General features: G+C 42.8%; 1 protein-coding gene across 1 annotated transcript in view; it reads left to right on the forward strand.

Moving 5' to 3' along the window:
• Positions 1–13,385, forward strand: part of MAN1B1 (mannosidase alpha class 1B member 1) — a 32,604-nt gene extending 19,219 nt beyond the window's left edge. Inside the window, exons 10-13 of the mRNA XM_073314606.1 lie at positions 1,246–1,366; positions 4,021–4,218; positions 5,125–5,256; positions 7,642–13,385. Of these exons, the coding sequence (XP_073170707.1) occupies positions 1,246–1,366; positions 4,021–4,218; positions 5,125–5,256; positions 7,642–7,845 (655 nt within the window). The 3' untranslated portion in view covers positions 7,846–13,385. The remainder of the gene's footprint in view (positions 1–1,245; positions 1,367–4,020; positions 4,219–5,124; positions 5,257–7,641) is intronic.
• The last annotated feature ends 1,488 nt before the right edge of the window (positions 13,386–14,873 follow it).

Genomic DNA, 14,873 nt, shown 5'->3' on the forward strand with positions numbered 1-14,873 from the left:
ACGGGGTGGTTGGATGGGGCGGAGGTTGGGGGTGGGGTGGAGTCAGGAGATAGGGGGTGGGGTCGGTGGGGGGGGACAGGGAGCCGGGGGACTTGGATAGGGGGTGGGGTCCTGGGGGGGCAGTTAGAGATGGGGGTCCCAGGAGGGAGCAGTCAGGGGACACGGAGTGTGGGGGGGGGTGGATGGGTCGGGGGGCGTGTCAGGGGTGTGGATAGGGATCGGGGCAGTCAGGGCACAGGGAGCAGGGGGAGGTTGGATAGGGCAGGGGTCTCCAAACTTTTTAAATGGCGCACCCCCAGGGCCAGCTCTGGGGAAGCACAAAAAAGAAAAAGAAAAAGAGCGTGCCTCCGAAGAGGGAGCGGGGAGAGCCGAGCATGCCGCCGGCGTGCTGCCGAAGAATCAAAGGTCCAGCAGTGCTTTTCCTGCCGCGCACCCCCACGGATGGTCTTGCGCACCCCCCTTTGGAGACCACTGGGATAGGGGGTGGGGTTCCGGGGGGCGGGGGGTCCCAGGAGGGGGTGGTTAGGGGACAGTGAGCAGGCGGGTTGGATAGGTCGGGAGTTCTGAGGGGGGCAGTTGGGGCGGGAAGTGGGAGGGGGGCAGATAGGGGATGGGGGCCAGGCTGTTTGCGGAGGCACAGCCTTCGCTACCCGGCCCTCCGTACCGTTACAAAAGTTTGCCCACCCCTGTGCTGGATGCATTTTGTATAAGCATGGTTACTGGGATTTTTCTTAATGCTTTATATTTGACTAAATATCTTAAGTACTGCCTATTGAAATCAAATTGCAAGTTTCTACTCTACAAAAAGTGTGGCCTTTGAGATGCATGTACTATATCTAAAGCAGGGATCAGCAACCTTTGGCACGCGGCCCACCGGGGAAAGCCCCTGGCAGGCTGGGCCTGTTTGTTTACCTGCTGCGTCTGCAGGTTTGGCTGATTGCAGCTCCCACTGGCTGCAGTTCGCTGTCCCAGGCCAATAGGGGCAGGAAGGGCGGCCAGCACATCCCTCAGCCTGCGCCACTTCCCGCAGCCCCCATTGGCCTGGGACAGCGAACCATGGCCAGTGGGAGCTGTGATCGGCTGAACCTGCAGACGCAGCAGGTAAACAAACCGGCCCGGCCTGCCAGGGGCTTTCCTGGTGGGCTGCGTGCCAAAGGTTGCTGATCCCTGATCTAAAGTATGGTTGGATAAATCTACTTTAAAATGTGTATATTGGGGCCAACTGGGAATGGTTTTAATTCACAGATTGTTGGAAGATTACATGAGAGCTATGGAGGGGGTGAAAAAGCATCTACTTCGGACATCACAACCCAAGAAGCTTACTTTTGTGGGTGAACTTGCTCACGGCCATTTCAGTGCTAAGATGGTAAGCACTGTATCTGAATTTTTTCAGTGGCTCTTATGAACACTGTTGCATTTCCCCTGAGCCGTCTGCAGTTTCGTAGGGGAGAGATCTTGAGTGCGGTAGTTATAATAGATCTTTGATCAAATGTGTATTCTCTGTGTGTGTGAAGCAAAGGTTTTGATAGTGGCTGCTGGAAGATCCAAAAAATGATAAATTAAAAATGGCAGGGACCCTTGCAATCTGCAGATGCCTCATGCATTTAGATTACACTGTGATAACCTGTGAAGGGTGGTGGTTTTGTTTGTCTTTCTGTCTGTTTGTTCTGTGGGCAGGTGCGATCTTAGTTTAAAAGAATGCTGGGTTCAGGTCACTAGTGACAATATTGAGTAGCTAGGTTACAGGTAACAGTCCCTGCTGTGGACAGAGGCCCTTTCTTAGGTTTTTATTTGCTGATCTGAATCTCCCTGTGAGTTTCCACTTGTGCTTCTGCAGTAGTAAACACAGTGCAATCATTTGTTACATCATTTCAGCATTGGGAACACTGAGATAGTGCCTATTTTGTATATTATTCACTTTTTCTACAATGCAAAAATACAAGGAAGTAAATGATCTAGTTAGTAGTTAAGGCATGAGTGTGGAAATCAGGGTGATTTGGAAATTCTGGTATTGGCTCTGCCACAAACCTACTGTGTGGCCTTGGGCAAATGCCACCTAAAAGGCAGGAAATAAGAGATGGAGTAAAATATTTGATGCAGGAATTACTGAGTGAAATTCTGTGGCTGTTATATACCAGAAGTCAGATTAGATTATCATAATGGACCCTTTTGGCTTTAAAATCTATGAATTTAACACTCCTTTTGAAAAGTATTCAGAGTGCTTTTGGTGTAAGACAGTATGTAAATGAAAGTGACAAATATTTATAAGTGAGCAGTGCATTACTAATGTATGTGTAAATCTGCCCCCTCAACACTGCATGTATGAGTACATTTAATTCAGTCCCTGCAGGGCAGAGACTTTTACAGCATTTCATTTATCATCTCTGCTTGAAGGGTACGACTGGAACCTCACCATAACTGACTAGTTGAAAAGGTGTTAATGCTGTTACTTCAGTCTCTCTACACTGATATTACCATCAATATTGACCACTGCCTGTTGAATTGGACGGGGACCTTGAGAGCTTTGTACAGAGGTTCTCTATGAGCACTACGAGATTGGCAGTGGGTGTTTTATAACCCCTTTAGGATTTTGGAATGATAGAAATGAACAAAACTCCAAATGTAATCTGTAGTCCTGTTGTTCACAATATTAGTAGTGCATTAGCCTTACTGGAAGGGACTGTTAATCTTATTGTAAACTGAATTTCAGTGGAGGTGAGTCCTGAGAATTGTATGAGACATAGGTTCCCAACTTGTTTGTATACTGATTGTGTTGACTGTTGAATTATTCATGTAACGTTTCACAGTGTTCTCGGAAAGATAACCACATGTAACTCAGTTGCTTGAGAGCGTTGCACAATCCTTGAGAGCGTTGCATCTACAAAAGTGCTATACTTCAGTTCCTTGAATAAATAACTGAATAATAAAGCTGTAGTGTGTAGAATTCATGAAAGGAAGATCCTTGTAACCCTTTTGCTCCTGCTGCTGCCTCTGTGCAGGAATAAAATCCAGTGTTGTTCTGTGGAATGTTTGCTATACCAAGGAGATGAGCCTGATATACCGAGGAACACTGAGGATGCCTGACTTAAAGTATCAGGTGTTTCTTACACTCAAATGGATAATAACAAAAAAATTAGAAGTTCTAGTGGTAGGAAGGATGTTCAGTTTTACCTCATGCTCTGTTATATTCAGATTAAGATTATCATATCAGTTATTGCTCAGAATAATCTACATTTAAACTTCAAATACTTCCCCAGACCCTGTTACCCTTGGTTTCTATGGCTAATTTCTATTTTGCCTTTTGTTTTACTTCAGTCTCTGCTTCAAAATATCAGAACTCATGAAATTTGCTTTCTGTTCATAGGTTTTATCTTAACCCTCATCCTTCTCTTCCGTATCATTTTCTTTTGTCTACTTTTTGTGTTTGAGTAGTTTTACTTTTAAGCTGTCTGGACCATTTAAAATATTTAAAAGAATCTCTTTAAAGCACCATGAAAAATTAGGGTGCTATATAAATATTAGAGACGCTGTCAGCTTGAGGTTTTTTCAAATTTACACTTTCTGATAGAACCCTCTTGAAATCCTATGTCCTGAATTCTTTTAAAAGCTAATTTTATAAGGATTTTTTTGGTTCCCCTCTTGATTGATTTTACAGATCATTCAGTTTCTCCCTTGCTAATCAGCACTACAGGGTAACAAATAAACTGACTTTACACAAAGTGTTACAAAATGCATCAGGCTGGTAAACTGAACAAGATGAGATTTTTTTTCCACCAGCTTCTTTTGGTTTTAGTAATTTAAGGTGTTACAAGAATCAATAGTAGCTACAAAATCTTGTGACTTTGAGTTGACAGTGAGTCTCCTTTAGTAATGGCACCAGCCTCGTGTCATGTTACATTTCTGCTTAACAAATAATTGTGGTCTTTAAGCACTCTATATCCTTATTGCACTGCTATAGGGTAAGTCAAAGTCTTGTTTGTTTTAATACTTTCTCACACCAGATGGTGCTTTGTCTTGCAGGATCATCTAGTTTGCTTCTTGCCTGGGACGCTGGCTCTTGGAGCTCATAATGGTCTGACTGCTGATCACATGGAGCTGGCCAAAGCCCTCATAGAAACTTGTTACCAGATGTATGTTCAGGTAGAGACAGGCCTGAGCCCAGAGATTGTACACTTCAATCTCCATGCACAAAAGGACCGCAAGGATGTGGAGATCAAGGTAAATAACTTTACACGTATCACTACAAATTGACATCTGTGTATCTCTTGCTTTGGATAGCTCTGTGCACATATCACATTGTTTCTATGAAATTCCCTATAGAATGTCTACACTTGGGGAAGAATGTTCTTTGTTTTGATGGGTAAACTTCCTCTCTGTCTCTCCTCACTCAAACACTCCCTAGGCTTGAAATTTTTGAATGATCTCTTAACATTCACAAGCTGACTTGCATATAATCCCATGATGGGGATTCCATAGCCTCCCTTGGAAACCTATTCCAGAGCTTAACTACCCTTATAGTTAAAAAGTTTCTCCTAATATCTAGCCTAAATATCCCTTGCTGCAGATTAAAGCCCATTATTTCTTATCCGACCTTGAGTGGACATGGAGAGCAGTTGATCACAGGTCTCTTTATGACAGCCCTTAATGTATTCGAAGACAGCCATTTCGTTCTGCCTCAGTCATCTTTTCTCAAGACTAAACATGCCCAGTTTTTTTAACCTTTCCTCAGAGGTCACATTTTTTAAACCTTTTATTGTTTTTGTTGCTCTACTCTGGACTCTCTCCCCCCCCCCCCCCTTCAGTTTACCCACTCTTTCCTAAAGTGTGGTGCTGAGAACTGGACACAATACTCTAGCTGAGGCCTCACCAATGCTGAGTAGAGTGGGACAGTTACCTCCTGTCTCTTATATAAGACACTCCTTTTTTGCAACTGCATTACAATGCTGACTGATATTCAATATGTGATCCATTATAACTCCTGGATCCTTTTCAGCAATATTACTACCTACCCAGTTGTTCTCCCATTTTGTAAGAGTTACCAAAGAAGCTACAGGGTACACTCAAATTGCTCTCTGCTAATGTATCCTGCTCCCTGACTGAATTGTGATCTTTACTTCTTTGCAGCCTGCAGATAGGCACAACCTGCTGCGACCTGAAACTGTGGAAAGCCTGTTCTACCTGTACAGATTCACGGGGGATAAGAAATACCAAGACTGGGGCTGGGAGATCTTGCAGAACTTCAATAAATATACACGGGTAAGGCCAACATGCTGAGCAGTAATGATCTCAAGAGTGTATCTAGGCAAACTGTTCTGTGTATAGGGACCTTCAAAGTAAAGCTGAAATTGCTTATCTTCCAAGGATCATAAAAATATCTAATAGGTAAAACAAAGCATTAAGAGCTTGACAGAGTATTACAATATGTACTGTGCCTTGAAGCCTATGTACTTAGGCTTTTGCATTTAGTACTTAGCACATTAAGGAAAAAGACTTTTCATCCTATTGATAAAAGCTATGTATTAAGAGAATTATGAGGAACGAAGACCTTCTAAATTGCTGGGATAGAATTGTCAGCAGGACAAAAATGCTGACCTATATCCAAACAAGTTTTGTTTTGTTTGTTTTCAAGTGGGTCTCAGCATTACCTTCAGCAATTTCAGATATAGTTTCTAAGGGGCTAGGATTTTCTAGTGCAAAATACCAATACAGAGTACCTTCATGGTAACTCACTGACTCCAAAGCATCATTTGCTTTAATTGCCAAGATACATGAATAGATACCTGTGGGTATATAGCCATTGTCCGTTAAACCAAGGGTTCTCAACCTTTTTCTTTCTGAGACCTCCCCCACCCAACATGCTGTAAAACTCCAGGGCCCAGTGGGATGCTGTAAAACTCAAAAACTCAAATGGGGCTCTGGCCGCCAGGCATGGGCATATTTTAACTTCCATTTTTTTTGGGGGTGGGGCAGTGGGGCTCTGGCCAGCTCCACACAGAAGGGCCCAAGGATGGAGTGCTCCATCCACCCCCTTACTCACCTCAGCAGGCCACCCAGCCTGTCTGGGTTGCAGCCGGGGGGGGGGAGCGCATGGGGCTCAACCACAAATTACAACTCAAAGAGGGGTAGGGGGCTCAGCTCTAAAAGTTTGAAAACTGCTCAGGGTGCAGGGAGAGGAGTAGCAAGAGGCTGTGTGCAGACGGGGGGGTAGCTCAGAATGCAGGGAAGGGAGTAGCAAGGGGCTGTGTGCAGACGGTGGGGTAGCTCAGAATGCGGGGAGAGGAGTAGCTAGGGGTTGTGTGCAGGCAGGGGGGTAGCTCAGGGTGCAGGTAGCTAGGGGCTGTGTGCGGGGAAGGCCCCCCATCCATGGTTGCTGCTCCCTGAGGGCTCTGCTGGCCCTAGAGCTGGGTCCCCCTGCTGAGGTGGCTCCCAGCCTCAAAGGGGGCTGGAAGCTGAGGAGCAGCTGCAAACCCGGGCACCAGCAGTAGGAGATGGGGGAATGCTGTGGCTGTCCTCTCTATGGCACCAGCCAGAGCAGTAACTGCCCCACTCTGCTTGGCTCCAGCCTCTGACCTGGCCACGGGGCAGGGCTTCATGGAAGTTGAGGGAGAAGAAGTGGGTAAGGGGTGGAGCTGTCCCTGGGACTGCCCCACTCTGGGTAAGGAACTACAGTTTGTTTGCGGGGGAGCAGAGCCTCTTGTGCTCCCCCATTCTGCCCCTGGGCTCGGGGCTTCAGCCCCACGGCGAGGTGTTGGGGTTCGGGGCTTCAGCTGTGGGCCCCACAGCCCCATGGGGGCTGCAGACCCCCCTGTTTAAAACCACTGTGTTAAATAATTAGATTGAATAACTGAGTTGTGATGTTGATGAAGAATGTGTCATAGATGGGATGTTACTCCCATGTAATTTACCTTTTAACAAAGATAATTTGATAGATGAATTTTAGTCCAGCAAAGTTTTACTGATCCTTCCTTGAAACCATCCAGTTTCTGCTGTGATTGTGTCGGATCTCCCAAACGCTTAAGCAAGATCTGGCTGGGATGGTACAACAGTTGGGTGGAAGCTTTCAAAGGAGAAAAGAGAGTGCTGCAGGAAGTAATGTTAATGTCTCAGTAGGGGGCACTCTTCCCTTTGTGTTTGTATTGAGCCAATGCTCCAGCATAACCTGAGAGGAGCACTGTGTTTCTAGAAGTATCTCTTGGATGAGCTATAAAATTATGTCCAGGCTGCTTAGGGTCATGGGATCTTTCATGACCATTTCTCAAGAGTATGGGTATTTAAACCTGTTGTCCTGACCAATTTCAACCTGGTAATTACAGTAATTGCCTCAAATTTCTTCTGCAGTTTTGACTGGACATTGTCCTCTTTACTTTTCTTGTAGCATTTCTTTCTGCTGTTAAACATGCAACATTTCACAGTGATGTGGCTTCATTTTACTGTATGTAGTTTGTGTATCAGTTTGCAAAGTGTTTTGGAATGCTTCAGAATTGAAATTTTTTATGTAAGTTGCAAAATATTACTTTGAAAGCTCTGCCTGCTTTTCTAATGCTTATTTTCTTTTTTTTTAATCAAAATTGAGAATTTGTAGGTAACACAAGTTTTTTCGCTTATAGAAATATATAAAATTGTTACTTATCTTTTTCACAGGTTCCTTCAGGTGGTTATACTTCCATTAACAACGTCCAGAACCCCAGTAACCCAGAGCCAAGAGATAAGATGGAAAGCTTCTTTCTTGGAGAAACACTCAAGTATATGTTTCTGCTGTTTTCGGATGACGTAGACCTAATCAACCTTGACAAATATGTATTTAACACAGAAGCTCATCCCCTTCCTATCTGGGCACCAGCATAGAAGTACTGTAGGCTCCTTCGGCAGTGGGATGTTACTTTGAGTCACTTTACTGTGCAGGGTTTGAACTGGGATAGCAGAGAATTGTTCTATTTACCCTTTCTTGTTTTTTTAAAAAGTAAAAGCATCTCTGATTTAGAGAAATCTGTCAGTCTTAAATCTAACTCTGTGCTTTAGCTCGGGGATGGACAACTTTTGCACACTGTACTGCTTTGCCTGGATTTGATGCAGACATCAAGGTTGGGAAAGCAATTGCAGTGTGGACCCTGAGGTTAATAGGTCTCTGAGCAACTAGTGACTCACTCATGCCATTCTCCGTAGATTTTGGTTAGATTTCAGGACAGCGATAAGTTGTCTTATAGCACAGGATTGTCTCTGGAGAGAAGGATGTACTGAAAAGCTTGACTCCAGCTCATTCCATGGTATGAGCCTGTAATATCTCCATATGGTATGTGGGGTAGACGGAGAACTGTACCATTGTCCCAGTAAAAATGGAGATGTCAGTAATATTGATAACACTTTGATCTCATTCCAAATCCATGAGCTGTGCAACATTGTGTTTGAAGAAAGAAGTTGTATTACAAAAACATCTGTAGTACAGTATCTGAATTTTATTGAGCACTTTGAACGATGTCTTAGAGCTGTGGCTAAAATGAATGAATGGTGGCAAATTGAGTACAGAACTTGCTGCTGATTTAGCTCAAAGTGGTATACAATTTTGTAGATGTATTGCAATTTTTTTTAACTTATCTGCAGGAATGCAGGAGACGATGTGAAAAGCAAACAATATACATACATGCATTTATATATATATATTTGCATCAGTTAGACTCAGGTATTCTGACTGAAAGCTGCTTTGCGAGGTTGAGCTATAGAAAAGCTGGTGAGCACATTAGGTGTAATTCAAACTCACCTTTCTCAGATCTTGGATTTTAAAAATGTTATGTTGGATCAGTGAGGCTTATTGTTGTACAGAGTAATTCCTACTATTTGTCTTACTATGGATTAAGAAGGAGGGATTTTTAATTCTTTTTTTCTTCTTTGAAGTATCTTGTTTGAAAGTGTTACGTTCACCTATAGAATTAAATGCATGGATTCAGAATGTGGTCCTACTGAAAGGGTATTCTTCCCCCTCGCTAATACTGCCAGTAGACTTGCTGTAGAGAGCTGTTTGCGTGCTTTGAGGAGAAAATAGACCTAGTGTTTATGGATAAAAGTATCTTCTGTGAGTCTAGGGGTCTTGCATTTTTATTTCTGGAAATGAGTTTCAAAACATGAATTTTGAAAGTAAAACACTTTTCCTTTTGGTTCTGTAGCTAACTTACGCAGTCCTGTGGACACTAATAAGTTGTGGGAGAAAAGCGCTAGTTCACTTGTATTTTAGGGTCTCTTTTCCTGTCATAGTTTCCATTCCCACGGGTCTCATGAATGAGAAGGGAGGTTACAGGTACATGTATAGGCACAATCCGCTCTAAATTTGGGGCTGAGAAATCGTGGTAATGTAAAGCTGACCCATAGCAATTCACTTTCACTTATACTTATGGATTTAACAGTAAATGTAACTTTCTGTTTTGTAAAGTAACCAGTGTCTTTATAACTTGTCTTGCCAGACCTGGTCTTGCTGGAGTAGGACATTACTATTTGGACCACTTTTTAAATCTATAGGCAGTACTTATCATTCCTTGTACTGATGATGGCACATGGAAGTGAAGAAACAATTACTGCAAATTATATTTCTATATATGTGTGTAATATATATAATATATATATATATAGGTACCATTTTTTTAAGTTTGTTGATGCTGGGAGTTGGGGATTTGCTGATATGACAGGTTTATGCAGAATGACGTCCACAAATTCAAGAAGTTTAGTAATCTTGCAATTCCCAAGGTCTCCCCCTTAAGTGCACATTGGAATTTAGAAGCCATACCCTAAAGCCTGAACAGTTGTTTTGTTGCTCGATTTTTACATGGTTCATAAGAATTCCGGAGTATCTTGGTTATATTTAAGGGGGGGTTAAGAGTTAATTTTCAGGAGGTGAATATACACCCTAGTGCAGAGAACATATGCAAGGTTCCATGTATCACTTAAGCCCTGTGTTGAGGTTATAAAGTGCAGTTGCACTCTTAGAAGCATTTGACTCTGCAAAAATGGCATTGTAGGGTTCCGTGTGTGTTGTGGTGGTGTTGCGATTCCTTCCATATTGCATGAGCTCAGTATACAAGTAAAAGGATATGGGATGAATTTCACTCTGAATGAATAAAGTGGAGGGAGGAGTAAACATTATCCCCTTCCCCCCCATCCTAAATTTCTATTCCAAAGCTATTGGTCTGACTTATTTCTTCTCTGGCTTCATGCTGTCTTAGGAAACTAACTTACCCTAACTGGTAGTTTTTGTCAAATCTTACCTTTTTGTTAATGTTTTGTTTAATATTGGTCAACATTCTGCTCAGGGTAGAACAGAAACCTAATGTCAGTTTGAAACTATCATTTATTATGCCTGAAACATGTAGGCCCTAAATAGTCTGACAACTGGCGATCTGATTGCTCCCTTTCTGACTGCTGAAGAGAAAGCTTTAATTGCTTATGTCATGACCTGCTTTTGTGCCCCCTCAAAGATACTTTCTTGCCTCTGATTGGTCTGTGAAGTTTAAAGGCGCAATACTCCACCTTGATGGCACAGCACATCCTCTTACTTTCCAGGCATGCTAGGACCAGTGCTCATTCTTGGTTGTAAAGTTTCCATTCGGGTACTGTATGGTCCTTTGAACCAAAGCCTTAATTGCAGTGAATATAATCCATCTACTTGGCATCTCCATTTATTGAATCACTTCCCATACTCAAATAATGGATTGTTGTGGAAAGGCCATAATTTAATCCAGTGATGTTAAAAACTCTTTTGCCGCGAGCTGCCTTGGTTACTTTCCAAGAGCTTGAGTGCCTTGCCTAATTCTAACAAAACAAAACAAAGTGCACCCCCTCAGACTATTCATTCGTACTTGTGACTGCCTCCACGGAGGAATAAATACTGCTTGGTTTGTTGCTTATGGCCACAGCCATGAAGTACTGTATACTTACAGGTGAGGCTAGTAGCGGGGTCTCATTTAGGTACCAGAGTTTAAACCAGGGCTTGGAAGAATATTTCTATTAACGCAGAGTAGATCTGAAAGATAGATATGGGGCAAAAGTGAAACCCCCTTTTGAGAAGCCCAACCCCACTGCCACCCCTTAAGTATGGGGATTTCTACCAAGGTGCTGTGCCTGGAATCTGTTGGGCCTCCTCCATATTTTATATCGTCCTGTTAAGAGTCTGATTAAATCTGAAGCTCCACTCATCCTCTCCAACTGCTGGGAGGGAAAGAAGCTTTGCCTTCCATTCTCCTAGTGCATCTGTCGTGAGGGGTTGAGGAGAAGGCAAGTTTCTGCTGCTGGAGGCTTTCCTAGCCTTTTTTTTTTTTTTTTTTGGTTCTTCACCTGGGAAACTACAGTACTTCTGCTGCTGGGAGCTTTTTCAAGCAGCAGCCTGAAAGTGAAAGGAAGATAAGTTTCCTTGCTGCTCTCAGGATTCTGAACAGCAGCAATGAAACTGATAAGTCTAGTTGTTTTCACGTTGCTGCTTGGCAGTCTCATAGCTGCAGTAGAAACACTGCATCTGTGTAGCTGCAGCCTCAAAGAAATACTGCACTTATTCACTGTTGGAAGGTTATTGGCACAATGCGAAAGACTAAAAACTTCAGTTTTTTAAATGAAATCTTAAATACTATTGGAAGAGATGACGCAAACTTTCATGCTGCCCAGGGAAAGTTTTTGACTTGTGTGTGGATTTTTCAAGCCCTGAGTTAAGCTATTATATTCTGTAACCAGAGGCAGCATTTCTTACTGTTTCTGGAACTTGCCCCTACCCTCCATATGGTTGTATGTGATGATACAGTGGAATGGTGAGCCTTTTGGTAACAAAGCCACTGCTGTAGGTCTTAATCCAGCTGGGCAATTCATGTCTTGTGAAAACATTCCTAGTTCTTTCCGTTTCTCTAAGCCAGTTACTCTGAAACTTTTTCCAGGTAATGGTGTATGTCCTTGCAATAGCTGTGACTCTCCCAGTTGCCTCTTTGTAGGATGTACTCGATAACTAGGTTTTCACTGTATACCCTTTCCTCTTACCCAAGGTTTAAAATCCATCAAGGAAATCTGTACTGAACTGAGGTCAGATTTGTCTGCCACAGAAATCTGCAGCAGATTTTGAAGCATGACACTCCCCCTGGCTCCTCCATTTGATGGAGTTACTTCTGACAAGATGAAAAGTGAATTATGGCTGTAAGTCTTGCTATATATCTAATTTATCCCCACACTATATCATCTAAAAGCCATTACTATTTGATTTCTTCTATACTTCACCGACTTTCCTTTTTTAGCCACTTTCAGCCCCCTTTAGCCCCTAAAGAGGAACAAATCGAATCTGCAGAACTACTTTCCTTGTTAAGTTTCATATTTTAGAATCTTTCAAAAGGTGCAAGAGGGTTAAAAAGAACTCTTGCCTCCTCTTGAAGTGGAAAGTTGGAAGTCACCCAAAGGGCAGAGAGCAGACCACTGGCCACCACTTGTTCAAAGATTCTAGCTCGGAGAGTACTTTCTAGGTGACTCACTCCTGGCCTAGCTGCTTTGTTAATGCATCATGTGGCAAAGACAGAGCCTAAGCACGGCCCTGGTCTCAGTGTGGTTCCTGCTTTCCAGGAGCTAGGAATGCTAGCAAGGCAATGTAATCAAGAAGCAACTCCTATAGCAGAGCAAGGATAAAAGGTTGCCAAGAGAAACATCCACCTGGCCTTGGTTTATCTTGGGAGCTAGAGGTGGGGATTCCATTGGGGGAGAGTTTACTTTACTCCTTTCCAGTCTCTCCTCTCATCTTTATAGAGACATTCAGCACGCCTCTCATGGGGCACTATGAACCCTGCTAACTGCTGAATGCTTCAGCTTTAACCTGTGTGAATCTACGTACTACTCCTTGCTCTATGTGGGAAACTTACTCCCAGTGCCTGGAGGGTCTGCTTTGAATCATGTGAAAAAGTATCAAGGACTGGCCCTAGTATCTATCTGAACCAGTTGGGGCATGATGGAAGCAGAGATTCACCAGTGTAAATTTAACCAACATAGCATTGGGTTGAGCAATGGTAAGAAGCTGAACAAGTGCTGTACTTTGCCCACCTAAGTAACAGGAGCCTGGGATGATCTCTTGTTGGAGGCTTTCCAAATCCCCCCGCGCCCCCCACCTGCCCCTGTGTAATCATTGTAAGGTGATACATTTCACTTTAAGGCATATAATTAATTACTAAGATGTAATATTTTTTCAGTCTTGCTAGTATTTATTGGTACACAGTATTTGCAGTAGGTAAGAGTCTACTTGTTAATGTGCAAAGATGAATTTATTTCACCTCTCAGGGTGAGAGAAAAATATCCTTTTTGTATCCACTTTGATTATATTCAAAAGCCAGCCCCTGGAATTCTATCACATACTTTAATAAACTTGTAATTTATTTTAAAATAAATGTAGGTGTCATCACTGGAAATGTGACGACTTATTCACTAGGAATGCTGTTTCCTGTACAATAGCTGTTCACATGAGGATTACCTTAGCCAAGGCACTTGCTCTCCAAACTTTAGTCTCTACTCCACAGCTGACTGACCCAGAGATTTTTTTTTAAAAGTAACTATAATCTTTCTCAAAAAGAAAAGGAGTACTTGTGGCACCTTAGAGACTAACCAATTTATTTGAGCATGAGCTTTCGTGAGCTACAGCTCACTTCATCAGATGTTTACCGTGGAAACTGCAGCAGACTTTATATACACACAGAAATCATGAAACAATACCTCCTCCCACCCCACTGTCCTGCTGGTAATAGCTTATCTAAAGTGATCAACAGGTGGGCCATTTCCAGCACAAATCCAGGTTTTCTCACCCTCCACCCCCCCACACAAATTCACTCTCCTGCTGGTGCTAGCCCATCCAAAGTGACAACTCTTTACATAATCAAGTCGGGCTATTTCCTGCATAGATCAAGGTTTTCTCACATCCCCCCCACCCCCATACACACACAAACTCACTCTCCTGCTGGTAATAGCTCATCTAAACTGACCATTCTCCAGGTTTAAATCCAAGTTAAACCAGAACATCTGGGGGGGGGGGTAGGAAAAAACAAGAGGAAACAGGCTACCTTGCATAATGACTTAGCCACTCCCAGTCTCTATTTAAGCCTAAATTAATAGTATCCAATTTGCAAATGAATTCCAATTCAGCAGTTTCTCGCTGGAGTCTGGATTTGAAGTTTTTTTGTTTTAAGATAGCGACCTTCATGTCTGTGATTGCGTGACCAGAGAGATTGAAGTGTTCTCCGACTGGTTTATGAATGTTATAATTCTTGACATCTGATTTGTGTCCATTTATTCTTTTACGTAGAGACTGTCCAGTTTGACCAATGTACACGGCAGAGGGGCATTGCTGGCACATGATGGCATAGATCACATTGGTGGATGTGCAGGTGAACGAGCCTCTGATAGTGTGGCTGATGTTATTAATAATAATTATTAATAATAATAATAATGTTATTAATAACATCAGCCACACTATCAGAGGCTCGTTCACCTGCACATCCACCAATGTGATCTATGCCATCATGTGCCAGCAATGCCCCTCTGCCGTGTACATTGGTCAAACTGGACAGTCTCTACGTAAAAGAATAAATGGACACAAATCAGATGTCAAGAATTATAACATTCATAAACCAGTCGGAGAACACTTCAATCTCTCTGGTCACGCAATCACAGACATGAAGGTCGCTATCTTAAAACAAAAAAACTTCAAATCCAGACTCCAGCGAGAAACTGCTGAATTGGAATTCATTTGCAAATTGGATACTATTAATTTAGGCTTAAATAGAGACTGGGAGTGGCTAAGTCATTATGCAAGGTAGCCTGTTTCCTCTTGTTTTTTCCTACCCCCCCCCCCAGATGTTCTGGTTTAACTTGGATTTAAACCT

The sequence above is a fragment of the Lepidochelys kempii genome, chromosome 16, assembly GCF_965140265.1.
Source record: "Lepidochelys kempii isolate rLepKem1 chromosome 16, rLepKem1.hap2, whole genome shotgun sequence".
In the NCBI taxonomy this organism is placed as follows: Eukaryota; Metazoa; Chordata; order Testudines; family Cheloniidae; genus Lepidochelys; species Lepidochelys kempii.